General features: G+C 32.7%; 1 protein-coding gene across 1 annotated transcript in view; it reads left to right on the plus strand.

Moving 5' to 3' along the window:
* Nucleotides 1–24,200, plus strand: part of PKN2 (protein kinase N2) — a 61,748-nt gene that overhangs the window by 31,798 nt on the left and 5,750 nt on the right. Inside the window, exons 8-17 of the mRNA XM_004679188.2 lie at nucleotides 8,812–8,955; nucleotides 9,278–9,353; nucleotides 9,901–10,075; nucleotides 10,298–10,424; nucleotides 10,947–11,077; nucleotides 11,161–11,236; nucleotides 11,335–11,426; nucleotides 17,495–17,671; nucleotides 22,017–22,079; nucleotides 23,223–23,299. Of these exons, the coding sequence (XP_004679245.1) occupies nucleotides 8,812–8,955; nucleotides 9,278–9,353; nucleotides 9,901–10,075; nucleotides 10,298–10,424; nucleotides 10,947–11,077; nucleotides 11,161–11,236; nucleotides 11,335–11,426; nucleotides 17,495–17,671; nucleotides 22,017–22,079; nucleotides 23,223–23,299 (1,138 nt within the window). The remainder of the gene's footprint in view (nucleotides 1–8,811; nucleotides 8,956–9,277; nucleotides 9,354–9,900; nucleotides 10,076–10,297; nucleotides 10,425–10,946; nucleotides 11,078–11,160; nucleotides 11,237–11,334; nucleotides 11,427–17,494; nucleotides 17,672–22,016; nucleotides 22,080–23,222; nucleotides 23,300–24,200) is intronic.

The raw sequence follows: 24,200 nt of genomic DNA on the forward strand, positions 1-24,200 counted from the left end.
GAAAATACAAAGCCTTATTGTTTTGGAAATTGTGAGTAATATGTCCTTTGGAATTTACGATTTTAAAAAAGATTTGAAAACTACTCTGTAATCCAGCCTCATAAATTTTACAGATTAATTAGGAAATTATTGTTAATTAGATTAATTAAATAACTCACCTAATATAAAGTTAAGGATGCTTAATGAAATCTGCTGTCAGTTCTGTTCTCTTTCTGTTCATATCAGTTTACCTATTTCAAACTTTAAAAGTTTGTTTTATGCTAATGATTATAACAAACACAATAGCCATATAATTTCTCATATTCCTTGAATTCCCTCATTCCCCCCTGTTGTGAGAAGTTTAACTCTCCCCTGAGAGATTAAAATAAGACCAGGGAACACTAAACGCTTTTATCAAACACTTTCAGCTAGTTAAGGAATCAGTGCTGTTGAGAGCAGAGTGATATTCTCTTACCCTTGAGAAAGAAGGGAGAAAGAACATCGAGGGAATGAGAGCCATTAAAAAGGTAGAGGTTTAATAGACTGGAAATAACATTGGAGTTAAAGGATCAGTGGATGTTAAAATGCTACACAATGTGAGATGTGAATTGTGTTACTATATTTCACTTCCACCAAATCTCTTATTCTCCTTAATGAGTTTATTACATAAAGAACTTAGATTAATGCCATGTACATACAGCAACACAGTTAATGATGGCTTATGTTTTTTGTTATTCCTCTAGCTCTTTTGCTTCTATATTACTACAAATATAAGTTTTTCATCATTTTCATTTTCTTGATTCATAGATATTTTTTATGCCACTGCCCCTGACAAATTCTACTTTCATCTTTTTAAGTAAAACCAGTATTATTACCCTGAACCATTTCCTTATTGGTGTCTCTAGGGTATTCCTCAGCCTTGTTTCTATCACACCTGTTATGAAAATTCCCAACAATGAATCGGTCTTACCATTTATCTTCTCCAGTATGCTGAATGTTGCTGAAGTTATACTTAATTACTACAGATTTTAGTCTCTAACCTCAACTGGGCCCATAAAACTTCAACTTCCAGTGTTGACACTTCAAATTACTATCCCCTTATTGATAACTATTCTTTTACCTATCCCTTCAAGGCTTCTACCCTACTTCAAACTACTTTACTTCTGTTTTATAGATAAGATCAGTGGACCTCAGCTCCCTCAATTTTCTCTTATCTTATGCAAATATTTCTGTCTTCTTCATTTGTCTTAGAGAAGTAGTTGTCTTTCCCACAAGTCTATGAGCAGTTTGTCCACCAGTTTGCATTCTTTGTCAATTTCTAAATCTTGTTCCATCAGTTATCTCTGTTTACCCTGTATTGTTTATAACATCTTTCCTGTCACCTCTGATCCTTACTGTATATATTCACATTTCTCTTACTTAAAATATTTTTGTTTTGCTTTCTTATAACTGTCCATAGGCTTCTTTTTCTTAGACATTTTTTTTTTGATATTTATTTATTTATGCATACAGAACTGGGGTATTGGCCAGAGGTGCAGGGGCAGTGAGAGGATTCACCAGAGACAGAGTGGGGAGCAGAACAGGCTGACTGACAAAGTACACTGCTAAGGTGAGCAGCAGGCCGGTCAGGAGAGTTCTGCTGCGCCATGTGGGTTACCTCCCACATGGGGATTGAACTCATTCTGAAATGGCTTTAGCTCCTTAGTGCTGTGCTTTAACCCACTGTGCCACCGGGGAAGGCCCCGTAGACAGTATTTTTAAAGAATTAGTACTGTTCGTCCTCATCCTACTATTATACATTAAATATTACATTGAAACTTTTGCTGTTACAGATTTCTAAACAGGTCATATTGCATATATTGTCTCATTTAATCCTTACTATCATCATAAGAGATATGTAAAATTATTATCATTGTTTAAGGATTACTGAGATCCCAAAAGTTTAATAAGTCTGCACAGCTAGACAGCAAAGCACTGGGACACAACACAAATGTCTGAAACTAAAGCCTGTATTCTCCTTTAGAGTGCACTAACTAGTCTTTTTGTTTCTAGTTCATTCCAGTCCATTCTAAAAATAATTTTTTTTAATCCCATGTTAAACAGTAACAGTAAAAAAGCTGGCACATACTGAACACTGACTATGTGCTGGGCTTCTGTCACTTAATTCTGACAGAACTCTCAGAATTTAATACCGTTATTATATGTATAATTTTACATGTAAGCAAACTTACCCAGGAGGCCAGTAACTTGACCAAAATCAGAAAACTAAAAAGTGGTATAGAACTAAGGGTCAAACCTTTTTTTTTTTTTTTTTTTTTAAGAAATTTATTTGCTTATGCATGCAGAACTGGGGTACAGGCTAGAGGTGCAGGGGTAAGAAGATTCACCAGAGACAGAGTGGGGAGCAGAACAGGCAGATCTACTGAAATACACTGCTGAGGGGAGCAGCAGGTGAGTCAGGAGTGGTTTGCCACATCATACATGTCACCTGCCTGGCCAGGGATCGAATTCATGTTGCAGTGGCTGTGGTAACTTCATAGTGCTGTGCTTTAACCCGTTGTGCCACCAGGGAGGGCCCGAACCTGTTTCTTTCAACAGGAATTTATTGAATATGTAGCATCAGGCAGTCTTTATTTTAGAATCCTTTTGTTTTAGCTACTATACTGTATGACCTGATCTAACTACTACTCCTCTCTATTTTAAATCCACTACAGGCAGGTAAGTTAAAAACCAAATTCCTTTACAATTCATACAAAGTCCTTCATGACCTGTCATTCTCTATTCTTTTTATTTCCCAAAGCATCCCTCTATTGGCAAGCTTTACCTACATAAAAACTATATCCTGTTCTTACAATATACTATGTGCTTCCTTAACTTTACACATTCTTATCCCCCTGATTAATGTATCTTCTCTTTGATCTCATGATTCTTCTCTCAAAACCCCATTGTAACAATTTTGATCTTTTCTGATCTTCTTACTACCTTTCTCTGAGGAAAATTTTGTCAGCTCTCCCTTTTATGTTTTGAGGATATTCTAGCCAATATCTAGTCAGTATTCTGTTGTAGATATATATGTATTTCCATCTTCCTAACAAAACTGAGGGCTATTTCAGAAGAAGATTAAATACTGCTTTTTTGACACCCTTCATTTAATACAGGATTCCCAAATAGACACATACCAGAATCTGAAGGGAAGACGTGTGATTTAAAATGACTGCTTCCTACCTATACCATTTTTCTCACACACATTTGAATCTGATTTAATTTACTCCTTTCATCACATGTTATTAGAAAATCTTAGGGTTGAAATAGGGAGTCTTTGGAACTTTTATAAGGTGTTAATTGCAATAGCAAGCAGTTATACATAGCTATTGTAGCATTAGTTTCATGATTGCTTACTTTTCTCTTTTTCAATAAAGGGAACGGTTACATCCACAGGAGGCAGCCTTTTCAGAAAAGAGCACACGTCTTACATTCTTCTTTGTCTCTCCTATGCTTCTCTAGTTCTCGCCCTCCAAAAATATCCTAAAGGTTTCCTCTTTTTGTCTCATTTGTCCCCACTAGTCATTGGACTCCAAAACAGAAAACAGATTGTGCTATCTAGTGAAGTACTTGTTTTATTTGCTTCCAGTAGATTTCAGTGACTTCCCATCCCTTCCTACACTTTGCCCCTATAAACTGATAGCTGCACCTTTAAATCACTGGGCTTTGACTTAACAATAGAAGACATTGTTAGTAAATCCAAAAACAGGAGGAGAGAAAAGTCAGAGTGATAGTTTCTAAACTTCCCTTTTCAAATCAGTGCTCATCTTTGGGTACAGCTCCTGTGGAAAATCCCTTTTCCAAAATCCAGTTCTCCTTGGACTCCGGTAACTGTTGCGTCTTGTCTGTTAGGTTGCAGCCATAATGAATTTCAGCTACTGCTAGTTCCCACATGTTTCCCCATTCTTGTTGGTTCCTTAACATGAGTGGCATCTCTGTAAAAAGTCAGTTTTTAAAATGTATATTCCTGGGGTATGCAGTCTGTTTCCCAAAACCTTTGTTGTACTCAGAAGTCCGTAGAAGACCAATTAATGTGACATTTGCCATGTGCACCTATACAAAATCGCACCTTTTCTTGCACTTTAGTTTTTTATGACTTAAGTGATTTTTCTCTATTAGTGAAAAATATTTGCTTTCTCGCCTTTTTTAACAGTGGGCTCTAACTCTCTTTCTATCAAAAGGCTCTCAAACTCCCAATTCACAACATTCTGTGTACCAATGATTTTTTTACACTGTCTCTGGTTGTCAGGGATGGAAGAATTATCCAACAGCTTCATTTATTAAGTAGCTACTAGCTACAAAATTTCTACATAGCACAGGAAACCATCAACGAAATGCAAAGAAAACCTGTAGATAAGAGAAAATAATTTGCAAATGTTTTGTCTGAGAAAGCATTGATATCTAAAATATATATAATTCATACAACTTAGTAGCAAAAAGGTAGTCTGATTTTTAAAATGCACAGAAAATCCAAATAGTTATTTTTCAAAATAGACATCCAAATGGCCATTAGAACATGAAAAAATCTGTTCAACACCATTAATCATCAGGGCAAGTCATATGACAAACATTAAATGCCACCTCACCTCTTAGAATGTTTATCATCAAATGATCAAAGTTGCAGTAACCACATGAAGCAAAAGAAACCACTGTCTGAGGAAATAATGTAAATTGGTGTAGTCACTGAGGCAAGTAGAACAGAGGTTACTCAAAAATTTAAAGAAATGAAAATAGGGTATAAAAGAGATGGGTCCACACTCCCAAGTTTATTGCAGCATTGTTAATGATGGCCAAAATAGAGACATAGCCGGAGTGTTGAACAATGAATGAAGAGATAAAGATGTGACGTATGTGTGTGTGTGTGTGTGTGTGTGTGTGTGTGTGTGTATAAGTGTATAAATAAAATACTTTAAACCATGAGAAGGAAGGAAATCCTGCCATTTGTGACAGCATGGATTGACCTTAGATTATTATGCTAAGTGAAATAAGCCAGTTAAGAGAGATAAATATTGTGTGGTATTGCTTACATGTAGAATCTTCTGGTTTTTGTTGTGTTGTTGTTGTTTTAATCAAACTCAGAGACACCAGAAGTAGAAAAATGGTTGCTAGGGGTTGGAAGGTGAAGGCAATAACAGGAGATTGGTTAAAGGGTACAGACATTTATAAAATGAATAAGGTCTGACATAGTAACTATGGTTGATAAACACTATATGATATAAATGAAATTTGCTAAGTGAATAACACTTAAATGTTCTCAGCCAAATATATATATAATCAATCTACGTAGAGTATATACAAATAAAAATACATAAATGACTGAATACTTTTTAACTATATGGAATTAATCCTTTACAATGTATACATATAGCTATATATCATGTGCACTTTAAATCTCTTACACTTGTTATTTTTTAAAAAGTAGTTGCTTCTTTAAAACATGCACTAAAAATCGGTACATTGTGAGAGAAAAAACAGTGGAAAAAATGGGTAATATTTTAATCTCATTTTTATCCTGTCATTTTTATGCTGTCAGCATATATGTCTGTTATATACTAAGTAACTTTTCAAAACTTGGAATCAGAGAGAACCTCCTCCTCTGCCGCCACATTGTCTTTAAATGGTGTTGCTTTTTATTGTTGAAAATTCAGTTTAGCCAATAATTCAACACTTGCACTCCTATGTGGCTGCCCTATTTAAAATAGGGAAGATGTGGAATCAACCCATATGCCCAAAACTAGATGACTGGATCAAGATGTGGTACATACATATAATGGAATATTACTCCACAGTGAAAAAAGATAAAGTCACGCCATTTGCATCAACATGGATGGAACTGGAAAAGAATATGTTTAGTGAAATAAGCCATAAAGAAAAAGAAAAAACAGGATGGTTTCACTAATAGCAAAATGTAAGGGATTGGGGGAAAATTATGTGTATATATATAATATATAGACATATATTATAATTGTAATAAAGTAAAAAATAACATCAATGAACAACTATAAACCAGAGACATTTTCATTCTATGGGGGAGGAGAGAGGAACAAGATGAAAACTGGGGTGGGAAAAGCACATGGGACTATGGTGATGGCATATGGGTGAAGTGGAGGTGGGAATTCCACAGGGATTACACTGAGATGATAAAATGTACGAAATGAAGAATAATGTAAAAACTTTATAAAATAAAAAAATCAGTTTAGCAAAGATAAGATGTCATCAAAGGAATATAATATACTCTAATGTTAGAGCTATGAATTTACTGTGAGTTAATATTTCTTATTGTGTCCCCAAAATGTCACTATTTCCCCCGAAAAGTTAAAATATCCTTTATCATCCCAGAGTTCCTGGCAGTTTGCAAACCTTGGCCTTCTTTGTGCATCAGTTGTTTTTATGGTATATATGTACGGAAGCGTATTTTAGTTGCAGCACCCATTTTTTATTTGTTGCTCTCCTTCTTCCTCTACATATAGTGCAGGTACAGTATCTCTTACCTTTTTACTTTCAGTCTTTAAAAAGACTCCTGACACACCAGATGGACTCCTTAAGTCTACTATAGATTTTTCTTATTGATTTTAGGTTAAAATTCGTAGTAAGACAAAACAGAGCACAAGTTAGGACAGTTTACCAATACTGCTAAGCTCTTTTAGTAGTGATTTTACTCCAACTAGAATTTCATTGCTCCTAGAATTTGACATTATCCTACAAGCATGCTTTTATCTTACAGAACTTAATCTACTACATCTGGAGTTGCCAGCAATCACCCTTGTAGTTTAAATTCTATAAACTTAGTAGCTTTTTAGATGTCAGATCTTTACCTATCCAAATCACACTGGATTTAGGTATTAAAGTATGATTGGGCTTCAATGAAAGAGTATTGTGAGTACCGACACAAACTATTTTCATCTGCTCTAGATCATATCCACCCTCCCTCTTAAATTGTAAAAAGAGCAGTATAGAGAATTGTGCAAAGTTACAGTGAAAAGTTTTTCCCTTAACACCTCATTGTCTTAACTGTATGTTAGTCTGAGGCTTTGTGAGAGGACCTTCATTTCCAAATCTCATTGTTCCAGCATATCTAGTTTGAAGCATGGAATAAATAGAGAGAAAAATGAGTCAGTATGTTTTACCAGAGTGATTAGAATAAATAGCAAATGACTATAATAAATTGCAATAAATAAATAGAAAACTTGACCTCATCTCATCCAAAGAAAGATATTCTTATCCTCTAGCAGTGTGAAAGTATAAGACTTTTAGCAAGTACTAACTCCAACCTCACCATCTGTCAACAGATGCTTCATGCATCTGCCTGACCCATAATATCCTGAGGTAGTGAAGAAGATAGGAGAATGTAGACCTCATCTCCTCTAATCCAGAGCAATTTGTGTAGTCTAAAGGACCAATCCGTGGTTCAGTTATTTCCCAGAATACTGCAATTGTGCCCCAAATACTTAAATTGGTAATTGGAATAAAATATAGCATTAATGTCCACACCTCCTTTATGTCATTTGCTGATCTTAAATATACTGTACATTCGTTTCCTGTTTTGGGGCAAGTATTCTCTCCCATAATAAGATATCAAAGAAGTGAGATGGGAGGCATGGAGGCCTTTTATAGTTCTGATTGGTTATGAGACCTTCTAACACAACACATTGTGCCTTGAGTTACTTTGTTCATGTTCTATGTTTTATAAATTTCCTGTGTTCATTTGCATCAACTAATATTATTTAAAGTGAAAAAATATTTTTTATTACATATACTACTAGGAGCTTACATAATAGGAAAGTTGTTATATGAAAAGTATTTAATTTGTTGAGTCTAAAATGAAAAGTTTTTGTCTTGTGGGTAGTCTACAGAATCCTGAAAAACAAAATGTAGAAAAGACCAGTGCTTCATAATTAAAATATATGTTGATTATGACATTTATGTAGAGATCTGTTTATGACTCAACTCTAATATATAAACTATTCTGTAAGGAACTTAATAATTGATTTTTAAAACCTTAAATGTGTTTTCCATGTAACATTTTTAATGGTCACAGAGTATAATGCAGTATACTCAATTTGTCCCTAGTTGTTTTTTTGTTTTTTTTGTTTTGTTTTTATTTAGTTTTTCAATCTTTTTGTTCATTTTTCCATCTCAGTTGTAATCCCTGTGGAATTTGTCCCTGGTTTTTAGACATTTGTGTTCTGGCTAATTTACTTTTTTTTAAATAAATGAACGTCTTTCTGTATAAAGTTTAGTCTGAATGTCCCTTTTCCTTCCTACATATCCAGTCTGTGCTGTCACCGGTCCTATTGCCCAGTGATTTTGTTGAAGATTGAATGACCTCATGTTCTTAGAGCGCTTATTAGCACTTAGTGTGTCACACTAAGTGCAAAATAAATGCTCTTTGCCCATCTCTCTTGACTCTGTAAGAAGGTCTGAAATGGCTTCTTGAAGCTAACACTGGAGTCATAGCAGTAACACACTGAGTGGAGGACGAAAATTGAAAAGGTTGAAGCTACATCATGGAAAAGTATTTCTCTCATCATTGATATGTATTGATTGTTCCCAATTGCGTATTCTTTACCTAAAATGGATACCTTAGTTGGAGACTCTTGGAATATAAATATCTTTCAGTTAAAACTTATGTTCGTTAACGTAATACAGAAGCAGTACAAAATGTTCTTTAAAATAGTGTGACTGTTGTGTGTTTTGTCTTTGTTTATTGTATTTTTATTTTATCTTTGCAATATTTTATTTAGTTGTGTGTCCAATGATGTCTTCTCTGCTTTTTTTTAATTATCCTAGTCACGTGAATTGGAAATTTCAGTTTATTGGCGTGATTGGCGATCTCTGTGTGCTGTAAAATTTCTGAGGTTAGAAGACTTTTTAGATAACCAGCGGCATGGCATGTGTCTCTATTTGGAACCACAGGGTACTTTATTTGCAGAGGTAATACATGTATTTTATTAAATGTGCATAACTGCAACTGAAATTGTATATCTAGGAAGTATGATGTAGAAGGAAAAAGTATTGGGCTGAATAAGAGACAACTTGATTTCTTGGCTCAGTTCTGCTATTGAATAGGTGGATTGCCTTGAAATAAATAATTTGTCTTTCTTGGTCTATTTTTTCTTGGTCCATTTTCTAAAAAATGATAGACTAAATTTTACCTATGATCCTCTTAAGTTTTCAAAATGTAAATGTTTAGTGAATTTCATCAACCATAAATCCATTGTTATATTGCTGTCAACTTGAATTTTCTTTACCGCAGGTTACTTTTTTTAATCCAGTTATTGAAAGAAGACCAAAACTCCAAAGACAAAAGAAAATTTTTTCAAAACAACAAGGTAATTATTAAGAATTAAAATACAAAGTGTTTTTGGTATTTAAAAAGTAATATCCATCTCTAGTTGGCCTTTTATTCAGTTATTTCTAACATTTTATTAAGGAACATTTCAAACATAGCCTTAAGTAGATAGACTAGTGCATTGTAACATCATTCAGCTTCAAATAGCAGTCAGCTCATGGCTGATTTGTGTCATCTGTATTCCATATATTCACTGCTTTGCTCAGATTATATGAAGCAGACTCAGACATCATATTGATCCATCCATGAATATTATTATCTCTGAAAGACAACAGTTCTTTCTTAAAATCTTAACCACATGTCAGTAGTAGATTTAAAAAAACAAGTGAACAATTCCTATTTATTTCTAAAACTATTTTTATTGCTTTTCCCTAGCCTTAATAGCAGATAGTTAAAGGCTATTTTTAAAGTGACAAATTTTGTTTATTCTTCATAAATTATAAATGGATATGAATTTTTAAATTATGGCTTTTGGTAATATATTAAAAAATTACTTGTTCTATTTTCTTTATTCACAATACCCACAGGCAAAACATTTCTCAGAGCTCCTCAAATGAATATTAATATTGCCACTTGGGGCAGGCTAGTGAGAAGAGCTATTCCTACAGTAAATCATTCTGGCACTTTTAGCCCTCAGGCTTCAGTGCCTGCTACAGTGCCAGTGGTTGATGTACGCATCCCTGAATTTACACCTCCAGCAAGGTATGTGTCTAAGATTTTTAAACATTGATTTTATAGAATAGCTATTATGACATTTCTATATAATGATTACAGTGGTTCTAGTAAAATAATCATTTTCAAAAAGTGTTTTTGATAGTGCTTCTATTACTTAAAAAAAAATCTAAGTGGTTTGCTTTCATTTTAAAGTTACTTAAAATACTAATTTTGATTACTGTTTTGGTGAATTACTTTATTTTCTATAAGTGATTCTGCAGTAACCAAATTAGACTTTGATCTTGAACCTGAGCCTCCTCCGGCCCCACCACGTGAATCTTCCCTTGGAGAAGTGGGTGAATCTGCTGAATTAAGAGATGTGGATACACCCAGGCAGGCAAGTTATTTTAAATCTTGTAATTCCTTATCATTAAGTGAATTATCTGTAAAAGCATCATAATGTTTAAGGTGCACTTTTTAATTAATTAAAAATTACCTATGTAAATGTGTATTTGTTTCTTATGAATAAGCTTTTCTTAACTAAATTTGACCAAGTTGACAGAAAATAACCAGCTCCTTAGTGATAGCAAGCCTTTACATTAACGTATGATTTTTCATGAACCAGTAGAGATGGAATAGACTTGTAAAGTTAGAATGTACTTTGGTGAGTGCTTGATTCCACATGACATATTGCCTAAAGCACTACATCTTCTCATTCAGTTAACATGAGTTCTGTATATGAATTATGGATATATTGTTCATGTTTTTAGATAAGAAATATAAAATAATAATCATAAGAGTAATCAATATTTGAGTCCTTTTTCGTTAGTATTTCTTTCGAATTGACACTTTTTTTTAACTTTCTAAATTTTATGAATGTTTCTGATTTAATGCATATTCATTATTTAATATTCTACAGGATTCAGAAACTGCTTTTGACATTGAAAATGACAGAAATAGTTTACTTCCAAAGTCCCAGTCAGAATATGATCCCGATATTCCTCAGTCAGGCCTAAAATACAGTGATATCCGAGAACTTGAGGATAAAAGGTAAAGAATGTGTATACAACTTTGTTATTTCATGTTTGGTCACATTCTTTTGCCTTATTTTTAATTGAAATTATCATTTCCAGATCTCAACAAATGTTTCAGTTTAATCTACAAGACTTCAGATGTTGTGCTGTCTTGGGTAGAGGACATTTTGGGAAGGTAGTTTTTAAAATTTTCTGGAATACCTAAAAAAATCAATTTATTTGTTTTAAAAATTATTTATAATTAAATAAGTAATTATTTTAATCTCATTTCAGGTGCTTTTGGCTGAATATAAACACACAAACGAGATGTTTGCTATAAAAGCTTTAAAGAAAGGAGATATTGTTGCTCGAGATGAAGTAGACAGGTTGGTTTTAAGCTATAATATAAAATAAAAATTGTATTTATCACAATAGCAAAACTTTTTTCATAGTAATGTTTAAGAAACTAAATGTATCTGTACTTGACATAGTTGCTAATTGAATATTGTTTTCTTCCTAATCATTCCATCTTAGCCATATTATGACAGTTTACTTGTTATGAATATCAAAGAGTGAGTGCAGAATACTTAAACTATTTCTATTAGTTTTTTTTTACTTGGAGATGTAGTGTTTATGTGGCATAGGAACTATTTGTGGTTAGGTGAAGCTATTTCCTAGTACATCTAATGGAAGAAATTAAATGGTATTTACAGATGCTCTATAGTTAAATGGCTATTATAGTGTTTAAAATCCACCTACATCTGTTTTTTCCCTTCATTTTAAAAAAAATGTTTTTTTTTTTCACCATATTGTAGTATCTTACCTTCCTGGGTTTAATAAATACAAATTGCATACATCTCTATATAGTTATTAAAATGCATCTACTTTAGGAATAAGTAATATTATAACTAGGTTGGGCAATATACTTTAAAAGGACTATCTTGGGCCCTTCCTTGTAGCACAACAGGGTAAGATGCAGCACTGCAACCGAACAGCAGCTGCTTCAGTGTGAGTTCAATCACTGGCCCTGGAGGTGATCCATGTGGCTTGGCAGACCTTTCTTGACGGACCCGCTACTCCCTCCACCAATGTACTTTGTCGCTCTGCCTGTTCTGATCCCCATTCAGTCTCTCACCATCCCTGCACCTCTAGCCTGTACCCCAGTTCTGTATGCATGAATAAATGAATCTTTTCAAAAAAAAGGACTATCTTAAGTAGTCTTTAATTATTGGAAATTATTGTCTAATAATGGCATGTTACCACAGGAAGCTTTCATTTGATATTTTTTAAAAGGTAGTATTTCTAAAACCATTAGAAAGAGAATAGCAAGGGCATAAAGAACACGGGCTCTATGGTGATGGTGCACATGTGAATTGGTGGTGGATATTGGGTATATGCCTGAGAAAAGAAAGCAAACACTGTAAAAATGAATAAATAAATAAGGGGGGCAGAAACATTAGGATCTATCACTTGATAATAATGGGACACACTCCTTTATAATGAAAAAACTCTAGGACTGTGAGTGGAAAAACTGACTTCTCTGGTCCCAGGCAGTTCACTAGATATCACTGAGTCACATATATTTTAAAAATGTGTACTTTAACATTTTAAAAATATATTTTAAACCAACATATTTTAAACATATATTTTATGGTAATACTTATGAAATTAATTTATGTGCTATATAGAGATAACTACCAAATTGCTGTTTTTCATGTTTTCCCAGCATTTGTGAAGTTTAATTGAAATAGAGTAACTTTTTTTAAATTATTTATTCTTATATCATTCTTCATTTTGTGCATTTTTTCCATCTCAGTGTAATCCCCATGGACTTCCAACCACCAATTCACATCTATGCCATCAACATAGTCCCAAGCACTCTTCCCAGTCCAGTTTTGATCCTGTTCCTCTCTCCATCCCCAATATATAATATATCTGGCTTATAGATGTTCATTGATTTTCATTTTTACTTTATAACAATTGTTTGTTTATTTTCCTGATCCCTTATGCTCCTGTTGTGAGTGAAGCCATCTGGTATTTTCCTTTTTCTTTCTGGCTTATTTCCCTTCCAGCTCCATCCGTGTTGCTGCAAAAGCATGTGTTTATCTTTTTTGATTGCTGAGTAATATTCCATTGTGTATATGTGTCACATCTTTTTAACCCAATCATCTAGTTTTGGGCATTTGAGTTGATTCCACGTCTTCCCTTATTGTAAATTGAGCAGCAGTAAACATGGGGGTGCAGGTATCCTTTGAATCAGTGTTTTGTGGCCTTTGGGTAGACACCTAGGAGTGGGATTGCTGAGTCATATGGAAGATCCATTTTTAGCATTTTGAGAAACCTCCAAACAGCTTTCCATAGTGGTTACACCAGTTTGCATTCCCACTAGCTGTGTAGGAAAGTTCCTTTTTCTTTACATTCTCACGAAAATTTGTTATTGCTAATTATTTTAATATGTGTATGTGCCATTTCTCATTGGTGTGAGATAGTATCTCATTGTGGTTTAATTTGCATTTCCTTTATTACAAGTGATGTTGAACAATTTTACATTGCCTATTGGCCATCCACATTTCCTCTTTGGTGAAGTGTCTTTTTAGTTCTTCTGCCCATTTTTTGATGGAGTTGTTCACTTTATTTTTGTTGTGTTTCATCAGCTCTTTTTGTACCTTTGTGATCAGTCCTTTGTCAATAGTATTGTGTGCAAAAGTTTTCTTCCAATCAGTAGGATGTCACTTTTTTTGTGTGTAGTTTCTCTTTTGCTGACAGAAGCTCTTTAACTTGATGTAGTCCCAGCTGTTTATCCTTTCCTTCACTATCCTTGCTTTGGGTGATGTATCTTTAAGGATGTTACTGAGTTATATGTCCTGTAGTGTTTCACCCACCTTTCCTTTAATCCATGAAATAGAGTAACTAAAGATTGAGAAATGCCCTTTATATGAAAAAGTCTTTTCCTTTTGCATGTGCTGCCTTTTTTTTTTTTTTTACCTCTATTTCTTATTTACTGATCCTCATATTCAGTCATATTAAAACATATACTTTTTGGACCCTCCCTGGTGGTGCAGCGGGTTAAAGCACAGCACTGAGAAGCTAAAGCCACTTCCGCATGAGTTCGATTCCCACCTGCCCTGGAGGTGACCACATGGCGTGGCAGACCTCTCCTGACCCGCCCGCTGCTCCCCTCAGCAGTGTACTTCGTCGATCTGCCTGTTCTGCTCCCCACTCTGTCTCTGGTAAATCCTCTCACCATCCACATCTCTGGCCTGTACCCCAATTCTGTACGAATAAATAAATCTTTTTAAAAAAAAAACATAAACTTTTATCTAAAATTACTCAGGGAGCTCTTTTCACCCACTTGTATCTGTGCAGGTGTTATCTTTTTTCCTTTTCCTAATAAGCTTGTTTTTTTTTAATGTTAAAAAAAAAAATAGCAAGCTACCCAAGAAGGATTTTCTGAAAATATTTAAGTGTTCTGAATATCATACTGTATATGGTTAGAATTATACTTTTATGTTACACAAGTACTTGGTTCCAACAGGACTTTAATTGCATTGTCTGTTTATAATTGCAGTAATAGTAAGGTGAAATATTTTTCTTTTCTGGAAAATATTTGTGTTGTTCAGATCTGTAAATGTTAATTGTTTTGTATTGTATTGGGAAACTGTTACTACTTCAGTTCATCTTAGTGGTTTATATCACATAATTTATATAGATATTAGTTCAATTTGTTTTCAGTTTCTTTCATATTTCAGCTTTCTGCTACATGTTAGTGCTTTGAGCTAAATCTCTACAGGTAAACACTTTCTAATTAAATCAGTTCTACTTAGAATGATCATAATCTTACTGTTAAAGAAGAATATCTAGATCAGAATATGCACTTTAGCCTGAATCTAGATTTCTGAAAATCTAACTTTGGTGAAAAGTTGATGAGTAATCTTTTCTAATTTTAGTTAAAATCTATGTCCATTAACATAGAAGTAAAAACAATCTCCATTAGAACTGGCACAAAAACAGAAAAGTTGGCTGTTCAGGGAGAGAAATAAAACTCATTCTTACAGAAATTTGAAGAAGGGGGCAAAAAGGAGTAAAGGAAGATGAGGAAAATTAATTGAGAAAATAAAGACTTGACCAGCCTATCTTTTAAAATAATGTATATTTACTACTTCTAAGTCTGTAAATAACATAATTTAATTATAACTAAGCAGAATTTATACCATTTCTAGCTCATCTTCTTAATAGATCCATAAAATCCTATATTATTGTTTACTAGTGGCTTATTTTTTTAATAATGGTTCTAAACTAAATGGTAATATAATAAATTACATTTTCTATCTATGATCTGGATTTTATTTTACTTTTAAAACTGCACTTTAAATGAACACATATTATCTATTTACCATTAGTAGAATATTCTTTTTCCTTATTCCCAAGTAAGATTGTTAAACTTAGATTACTGTAATGTTCATTCACTTGTGCACTTTTATGAAGAATATAGTTTTAGATAAGTTGCAAAAGTCAAAGACATGCTTTTTGGTATACTATAGAATGCATAAGTTAAGATTATTGCTAAAATTTGGCTATAAAGATCCTTCCTCCTCTTAATATTCCCAGAACATCCAACTACCTATTCCCATTGCCAGGCTTCATCAAATTAACTGCTATAAATGGTATTAAAATCATTTTAAGAGGTATTCTGATCTGTGATTCTCAGTCCTTTCACCATTTACATGTTCAGCATAAGTTTTTGCTAACACTCATACATTTGAGAATCAATAATTCACTCATAAACTCACTCATGTTAAATTAGCAATTTATCCATATGTATAAACCATAGACAATAAAGAAAGTGCCTCCTTTTAAATATGCTTTTTAGATTTGTCTTATTTCATTTGAATATTTCATCTACAATACTTAAAATTAAGTTGACTTCATAAATTATAGACATTTTAGAATAAATCTTAAATCTTTAAAATAGATACATAGGGCATTATTTCCCAGTGTATTTAAATAATGACAAAAATCAAAGCTCTTAGTGTACTTTTAATTGCCTTTGAATTTATTTTATGGACATAGCCTAAAGCTTTATAAACAATTACAGTAGGGCTTTCTGTTTCTGAATATGTACAGAATTATAAATAGTGTCAAATCACAACAGTTACATATAAAATGTGCACATTTTTAATGAGTTTCGAAAGTTTCATAACAGCTGCATTTATTGTTGGCTTTTAACAGAATTTTAGCTCATAATACAGATGACAGCTTTTTATTAATATAGGATTAAAATACCATGGTCCCTCTACACAACAGGGAACATGCATTATTTAAATTGTTTTCAATATTTAATTTAATTTTTCATCATTCCAATATAATTTGGAACCCAAGTAAATACTTTTAAAGTACTTTTGATGGGGGAGAGAGGAAGAAGAATCTACCTTTTAACCTCAGAACTTTTGTTTGGCATTTTACAATCAACAGCAACAGAAATCTAGCAATTTATTTTAGTTTCAAAATAAAAGCTTTAATATTTTTATAAAACAGATAGTCGTTCATTTTTGGTCCAATTTCAAAATCAAGTGCTTCTTTTGTATTAGAAGCAAATATCATTGTTAATAAAACATATATATATGTAGTTGTTTATTTTGATTAGGTGTTAAAAGTAATTCCAACTTTTATTTGAATAAAATTTCACCTTGTTTTTTTTCTAGTTTGAATTTTTAGTAAAATTGATTTACTAATTATTTTCAGAGGAAAATAGCAAAACTGACATTTCCAAAGTTAGTAAGTTTGGCTACTGTTCTTTGTAGTAGCTTGTAATAGTTCTAGAGGAAAAAAAATCTTTCATTACTGAAGATTTAACATAGAAATTACATAATTCTCAAGGAGTTTCTTTCGAAGCATAGTATGAAATTCTCTATCACGCCTCTTTATTTTCTGGTCAGCCTTCTAAATTAAAATTTTATGTAGCATAGTTTTACTTCACCTTCATCTATTATATAATAAAACATTGAATGTTGTAGCTTATAAATTATAAATACTATCCTTGAAAGTACCTTATCTCAAACTATATTTTTTAAATACACTCTAGATTGCTAAATTCAGCACTTCATCCCTAATTGTGCTTTTTTTTATTAATTATAACCACTAGCTACATTTGTACTACTACGTTTCTATCAGTGTGAATTCCATAGTTGTGTCATATAATCAGATATTTCACTATTCATTTCATTAACTGTTTATTGGAGACTATAACAGTTCAGAACATAGTATAAGTTTTAGATGCACAACTTTATTTTCAACATCTATATAGAATACATTATGATCACATTAGTATATTTCAACTAATATGTATCAAATAGACAAAAAATTTCAAGGAATTTATACAAAAACTAAGACACATTTTGTTATTTTCTATTAGTACTGTAAAAGTTTATTAATTTTTCAATATTTTCTCTTACAGCCTGATGTGTGAAAAAAGAATTTTTGAAACTGTGAATAGTGTAAGGCATCCCTTTTTGGTGAACCTTTTTGCATGTTTCCAAACCAAAGAGCATGTTTGCTTTGTAATGGAATATGCGGCCGGTGGGGACCTTATGATGCACATTCATACTGATGTCTTTTCTGAACCAAGAGCTGTGTGAGTATGCTTTAGAAATTTTTTTTATTATCATTATTATTATTACTGATTTCTCTCTAGGAAGAAAAAGGCTCCTAGAATTTAATTTTTTTTTTTTTCCCTCATGGAAGATAAGTCTCTGCAGGGAATATTGGAGATCTACTTAACCTTTTGTGATACCTAGGTATTTCTGTTTATCCTAATGTCCATGTTGATGTTTAGCAACCCTAAATTGTAGTTGATAATTTAAATACATAGTTTATATTCCTTTCAGTAAAATATCTTTTGTTCTATTATATTTTCTCCTTATGGAACAGTGACTTAAATACTAGCTATACTCAAAGTACATTGTTAAATGAATAAAGCATAAAAAACTGTATCACATTTGCACAATCTTGTATTTTCATTTTTAAGGATAATTTAAAAGAATATTAAGTAGTTGCTTACATGTGCTTATGATATCTTTTACATATAAAAGAAAGTTGTGTATGTATTCCTATCAATGAAAAGTACAAAAATAGACTCCCTGTCACATTTAACTTTTTGCAGTTTTTTTGCATTTGATATTATATGGTGCTTGCTTATTAAAATGCATAAAAATAGTGAACATGAGATAAAATTATATTTTCTCCAATTATTATCACTGTTTTATAACTCTCAAGTAATGGGACTAGAATTTGATGCTAGGAAAGTACTCTTAATAGGTATAATCTACATGCTGGTATTTATCAAATTGTTTATAACTCAACCTCTTTCTTAAACTTACAAATCAGCCCCCAACTTGATTTTTCCTTTCGTATGGTGACAAATAAGAATTTTTTTGTTTAATTTCTGAAGCTGTACTGAAGAATTTTACTATTTTCCTGACTCACCTCCCATTCCATATGTTTATTACTCTTCTCAGCTTCTCTAACTCACTCAAGGACAGAACATTCTACCAGTTGTTTATGCTAAAATACAGTGTGTTATATTAATCTTTCCCCTCCACATGCAACACCTAAGCTATTAGCAAGTTAAATCCGTCCTACCTCCAAAACATCTCAGGTTGTAAAAATCATAAACCAGTATAAACTTCTATTGGGTTTATTCCTAAATTTTTGGTACCTGCCTACGGATTTTCAAGTTTTTAGTATCTGGTGAAATAGTAACCATACCTTTTATTTGATTGTCATCATAGCCATTAGTGATATATAAAGTACAGCAATACTATTATACATTCATATTTCAGATGAAAAAATAGGGTGTTGGTTCTGATGGATAGTAAAGCTTTTTTTTTTTTTAAGATTTATTTATTTATTCATACAGAACTGGGGTACAGGCCAGAGATGCGGAGGGTAAGAGGATTCACCAGAGACAGAGTGGGGAGCAGAACAGGAAGATCAACGAAGTACACTGCTGAGGGGAGCAGCGGGTGGGGAGCAGCGGGCGGGTCAGGAGAGGTCTGCCTTGCCATGTCTCCTCCAGGGCAGGCGGGGGATCGGGATCGAACTCATGCGGAAGTGGTTTAAGCTTCTTAGTGCTGTGCTTTAACCCGCTGTGCCACCAGGGAGGGCCAGTAAAGCTTTTTATTTTTTTTAAAAAAAGGCAAAAGTGATAGAGGTCACTAATTATTTCCTGATTATTTAAAAATTAAAATCAGGGTAGATCCACATGGCGACCCGCCCGCTGCTCCCCTCAGCAGTGTACTTCCTCCATCTCTCTGTTCTGCTCCCTGCTCTGTCCCTGGTGAATCCTCTCGCCACCCCTGAGCCTCTGGCCTGTACCCCAGTTCTATATGAGTAAATAAATAAATCTTTAAAAAAAAAATTAAAATCAGGATATCTAGACTCTAGACTGTGCCTTACCTGTTAATGTCATATAGTGACGTGTTAATGTTTGTTTTCCTAAATCCACCTCTTATCTTAGAGAATTTTGGGGGTTTTGCTGAAAATGTAAATTATATCTGTATGAAACAATTAAGTTCAGTGAAATACAAGAATGAAATGCTACATCTTACTTCATACCTAAATTATCTACTTCAAATCATTTAGCACTTAACTCAGATGTCTTTGAGGATGTTTTTATTACCTTATCAGGGCACTCTGTTTTCTATATCACTTATTTTGTTTTCTCCATAGTGCTGAGTTCATCTTATTTATCATTTACATTTTCAGTTTTTGTCTTCCCCTCCTTAAAGGAGAAGAATAAGAACCGTATTCTATTCTATTTGTGGAATGATAGTTGATACATAATAGGTGATAGGTGACTTTATTGAATAAGATTATGGAATCAAAATTAGTTTGTTGCCTAGTTTTGCTCTTTTCTAACTGTGACTTTTTATAAATCAGTTACACTTTTGGAAAACGTTGTTTTCAGTTTCTGTAAAATACTTATAATGATGAACAGCTATACATCAGAGACATTTTGTGGGGGTGGAGTGAGGAATAGGAGCAAAAACAGTGGGGGAAGGGAGATGCACTGGACTGTGGCACATGGGTGATTTTGTGATGGGAAACCCAAGGAGGATTGCAACTGAGATGGAAAAATGCACAAAAATATGTAAAAATAAACTATTATAAAATTTAAAAAAAGGAAAAAATACTTAAAGGCTGCATTTCAAGATTAAACAAGCCAATAACTAAAAATATTTAATAGTACCTGACTTAATATAAACATTCAATGAAATCTTTATCTTAAATAGTATATCTGATTATCAGTAGAGGAATCTGCTTATAAAGAATGAAACAAAGGAGAAATGAAGGTATTTTCATACTTTTTACAGTATTTGGTCACCCAGATAAGTTTGCTAAAATCTTACATATAAAAGTAAATTTAATTTAAGTAATTACATAGTAGCTAATATGTAGGCAAATATTTCTAAATGATCACCTTTGCATTTTAAAATTTTCCCAAATTATTGTCCATTTTGGCAAAAATAAGTAAACACAAAACATAACTATATTATTTAAATGTATCTAAATATATTCTGAAAATCTGAATATTCACCTTTTTTTTTTTTTTGAGAAGCTTTCTTCAGTTGAGATAACATTGGTTTACAGTGCTATAAATGATTCAGAGGTATAGGAACTCTTCCTTCAGGTGTTGTTAGCACACTACACCCACCCCTACAACATCCATAGTCCATTGTGCTCCCTCTCCACTTTGTTCTCTCCCCTTAACTCCCCTGCTACTAACTTTAGCACTTTGGAGCTGGGGTTTTATAAAGAAAATATCCATGTATGACTTGTGTGATTAAGAACTGATTTTCTTAAGTGTCTCCCTTCTAGGCTATCAGTAGAGCTTCATTTTTTTAAATTCAGTTATTTGTTACCTTATCTGTTCATTCAATAAATTACCATGCATTAGCCATTATGCCAAGTATTTAAGATAAACACCAAAAAAAGACAGTCATGATCCAATCTTTGATCTAGTCTTTCAAGAGTTAATATTCTAGCTAGGTTCAAGTTTTTCTAAAATCTAAACCCCTATTTTGAATTTCTAGACCTCTTTGCCTGTCCCAAGGCAGGTCAGTGTAAACATATGTAAAGTCAAACTCATTTCTTTACCTTTTCATGACATTAAACTTTGAATCATCTTTCCCTTTTCCATCATATATTTTCTTTCCCTTTCATTGTCTACAGCTGCCTGAGACTCATACTGCTTTTTCTTTAGTTTCTCTAGAGTCATATCTGATTTTTGTTTTTGCCACTATATGGATGTTCTTATGATAGCCTGTTTGTACTATTGTAAAGCTTTATCTATTCTTTTTTCCTTCTATATTTATAGCTATTACTACACTTAGTTTTCACATTACTTTAAGAAAAATCTCTCTAACATAAGTCTGGTCATTCTGTTCTCATTAAAATGGTTTGATTCTCTATTACTAAGGATTTCATGATCCTTGATTAATTAACATTCAGGGGCCTTCACTGTTTGAATGCAGCTGTCTTTTTAACCTCATCTACTACTGCTTCTTCACCATTCTGTACTTCAGCCACACCAAGAAACTTGGTATTCGTTGTCTGTCTCTACATTTTCTTCTTAGGGGAGTGCCCTTTGAAATTTCCCCAATGGAAGTTCTACCTTTCATGTTATCTTCTTTTCTTCTGGCAAGTTGTATTTCTCCTACAGAAACAGATCAAATATTTACTGTTAAGACATCACTGATTCCACCAGGCAAAGTTAGTGACTTCAGTTCTAAAGATTGTAATTTTTTTTTAATTTTACCCTTAGTATCATATCTCTTACTATGTTTGCTCATAGGGAGGACAAATAAACATCTGTCATGTTAGTTACCTATAGAGTTCTGTGTTGAAGCATAAGTGTATAAACTAGAATTCAAAGCAGGAGAATTTATTAAATTTCTTTGATTTAATTCTTCAAACAGATTTTATGCTGCATGTGTAGTTCTTGGGTTGCAGTATTTACACGAACACAAAATTGTGTATAGGTAAGTGAAGTTTTGACCCTTTCTAATGGCTTACTTTGTTGTGATAAGAATTAGTTACATAATTAGGAAGGACAATTTATATTTAACTACAGCTTCTTAATTTTCTCTTTCCTATAAAAGACAACAAAAAAAGTAAAAGTTGAATTTTGAAAGATGTGGTTAACACAGTAATTATAAAATGAACCTCTTCATTCCTGATCCTCTGCCCATTTTGGAATTAAAATAGTTGAATTTTAAGTTGGTCTTTTATAACACATATTAACAATGTTTATCCTAGTGAGTATCTTACATTCAACTATTCTACGGATGAAAACCTGAGACAAGTAGTACACAAAGTGTGTACACATTAAGCTAAATAGCTTGTGATAGAGTGCAGAACATCATCCTGCTCCCTTCACGAGTGCTCTGTGTCATCTAAACAGTATATTAGGTGAAATAACTGATTTTTGTACTGGCACAAAGTTCTTATCAAACGGAGGACTAGTAAGAGTTTTAGACGAGTGTACAAGTGATAAAGTACAATCTGTCATTACTCTAGACTAGACAAATTATGGAAAAGCTCTTCAAAATTAGACAATACATATTGATTTGTTCAAATTTCTAACAATATTTCCACTGTAAGGTTCTGTTTTACTCAACGTAGAAAATGTTTTCAACTACTTTATAATCTGTTAGTATAGGTAGACAGCTTTCTCTTTATTTTGAATTACTCACTTAGGAGGTTAAATCTGGCCCCCTAATACCTTACTTAGCTTGATGATTCTTTCTTATGGGTGGTATATAGGCAAATTTCAAATTTAGTTGAAGTCAGATTATTACAAATAACAAATTAATAAAACCTGAGGTAAAGGCACTTGAAATCCTTCTGTTCTTTAAAATATACATTTAAAGAAATAAAGCACTACTTCTTCAAATCATTCTTCTACTTCTCTGTGATCGGGAAGCATTATTCAGAAAGTAAGTTATAGATCAATACAAAAAAATTACCATTTGTGACATAGTAATTAAATCTCAAATCATAACTGGAAAAAAACTTGGCTTTTTAGTTAAGTATGGCTCCTGTTGAAGCAATTATTTCACTACATCATCTATTGATTTTATTGATTTTTTTTTCATTTTACTTTTTTTTTTTATCCTGAATAGGGATTTGAAATTGGATAACTTATTGCTAGATACAGAGGGCTTTGTGAAAATTGCTGATTTTGGTCTTTGCAAAGAAGGTAATTGGGTATTTTCAAGTTCTTTTTCTAGATTACTGTTCTTTGTACGTTGGTAGTTTTCAAGTTTGTCTGTGAGAAGCAAAATAGATTAAAGTATTAATAGATTTATTATACAACATTAAGAATTATCGCATTACAAATTTGTTCTATAGATGTGAATAAGATTGTTTTCAGGATTCACAACTAAAAAATTAAGACTTTCTTTGTATGATTAATAATTTTATCACAACTCTAAGAAAGCACCAGATTTTTATTCTGCAGGCATTATACAAAGTAAATAATAGACCTGTAGCTTTTAAAAATGTTTATTAATGCTTTTTTAAATAGGAAAACTATATGGGTATGTCTCAAGAATGCTTTCTGTGTACTGAAACATAAATGAACTAGGGAAATTTGAACCAGAGGTAGCATAAGAAAATGGAAACAGCATGAGCATAGGCACCAGGTAGATAGTCCTAGGTTTGAATCTTAACTCTGCCATTTATTTACTGCCTATCTTTGAGGAAGATAGTTTGAAACTGATTGAGTCTTTTCTCTCACATGTAAAATAGAAATAAACTTTCCTGTTTAGGAATATTAAAAGAATTGTAGGTAATTATATGATACAATTACTAAAATATAAGTGAAGAGGTATTTTTACCTTTACACTTAGTATATTGTATTATAAATTTGTCCATCTCTCCCTTTACACTGGTGGCTTTCCTATGAGCTTTGCTTCTCAAACCCATAGTATATTGCTTGTCATATCTTAATTTAAATAGTTGCATGAATTAATGAATAAACTGTAAATAGCTGCTCACTGGTTAGCCACTGACACCTAATTATTGAATCCGGTAGAAGTTTTTTTCTCTTATTTGGCATCTCAGTATTTGACATTGTTGATATAAATGTTTTTGTTCCT

Source organism: Condylura cristata, unplaced genomic scaffold (assembly GCF_000260355.1).
Source record: "Condylura cristata isolate star-nosed mole 26May11 unplaced genomic scaffold, ConCri1.0 scaffold00008, whole genome shotgun sequence".
Taxonomy (NCBI): domain Eukaryota; kingdom Metazoa; phylum Chordata; class Mammalia; order Eulipotyphla; family Talpidae; genus Condylura; species Condylura cristata.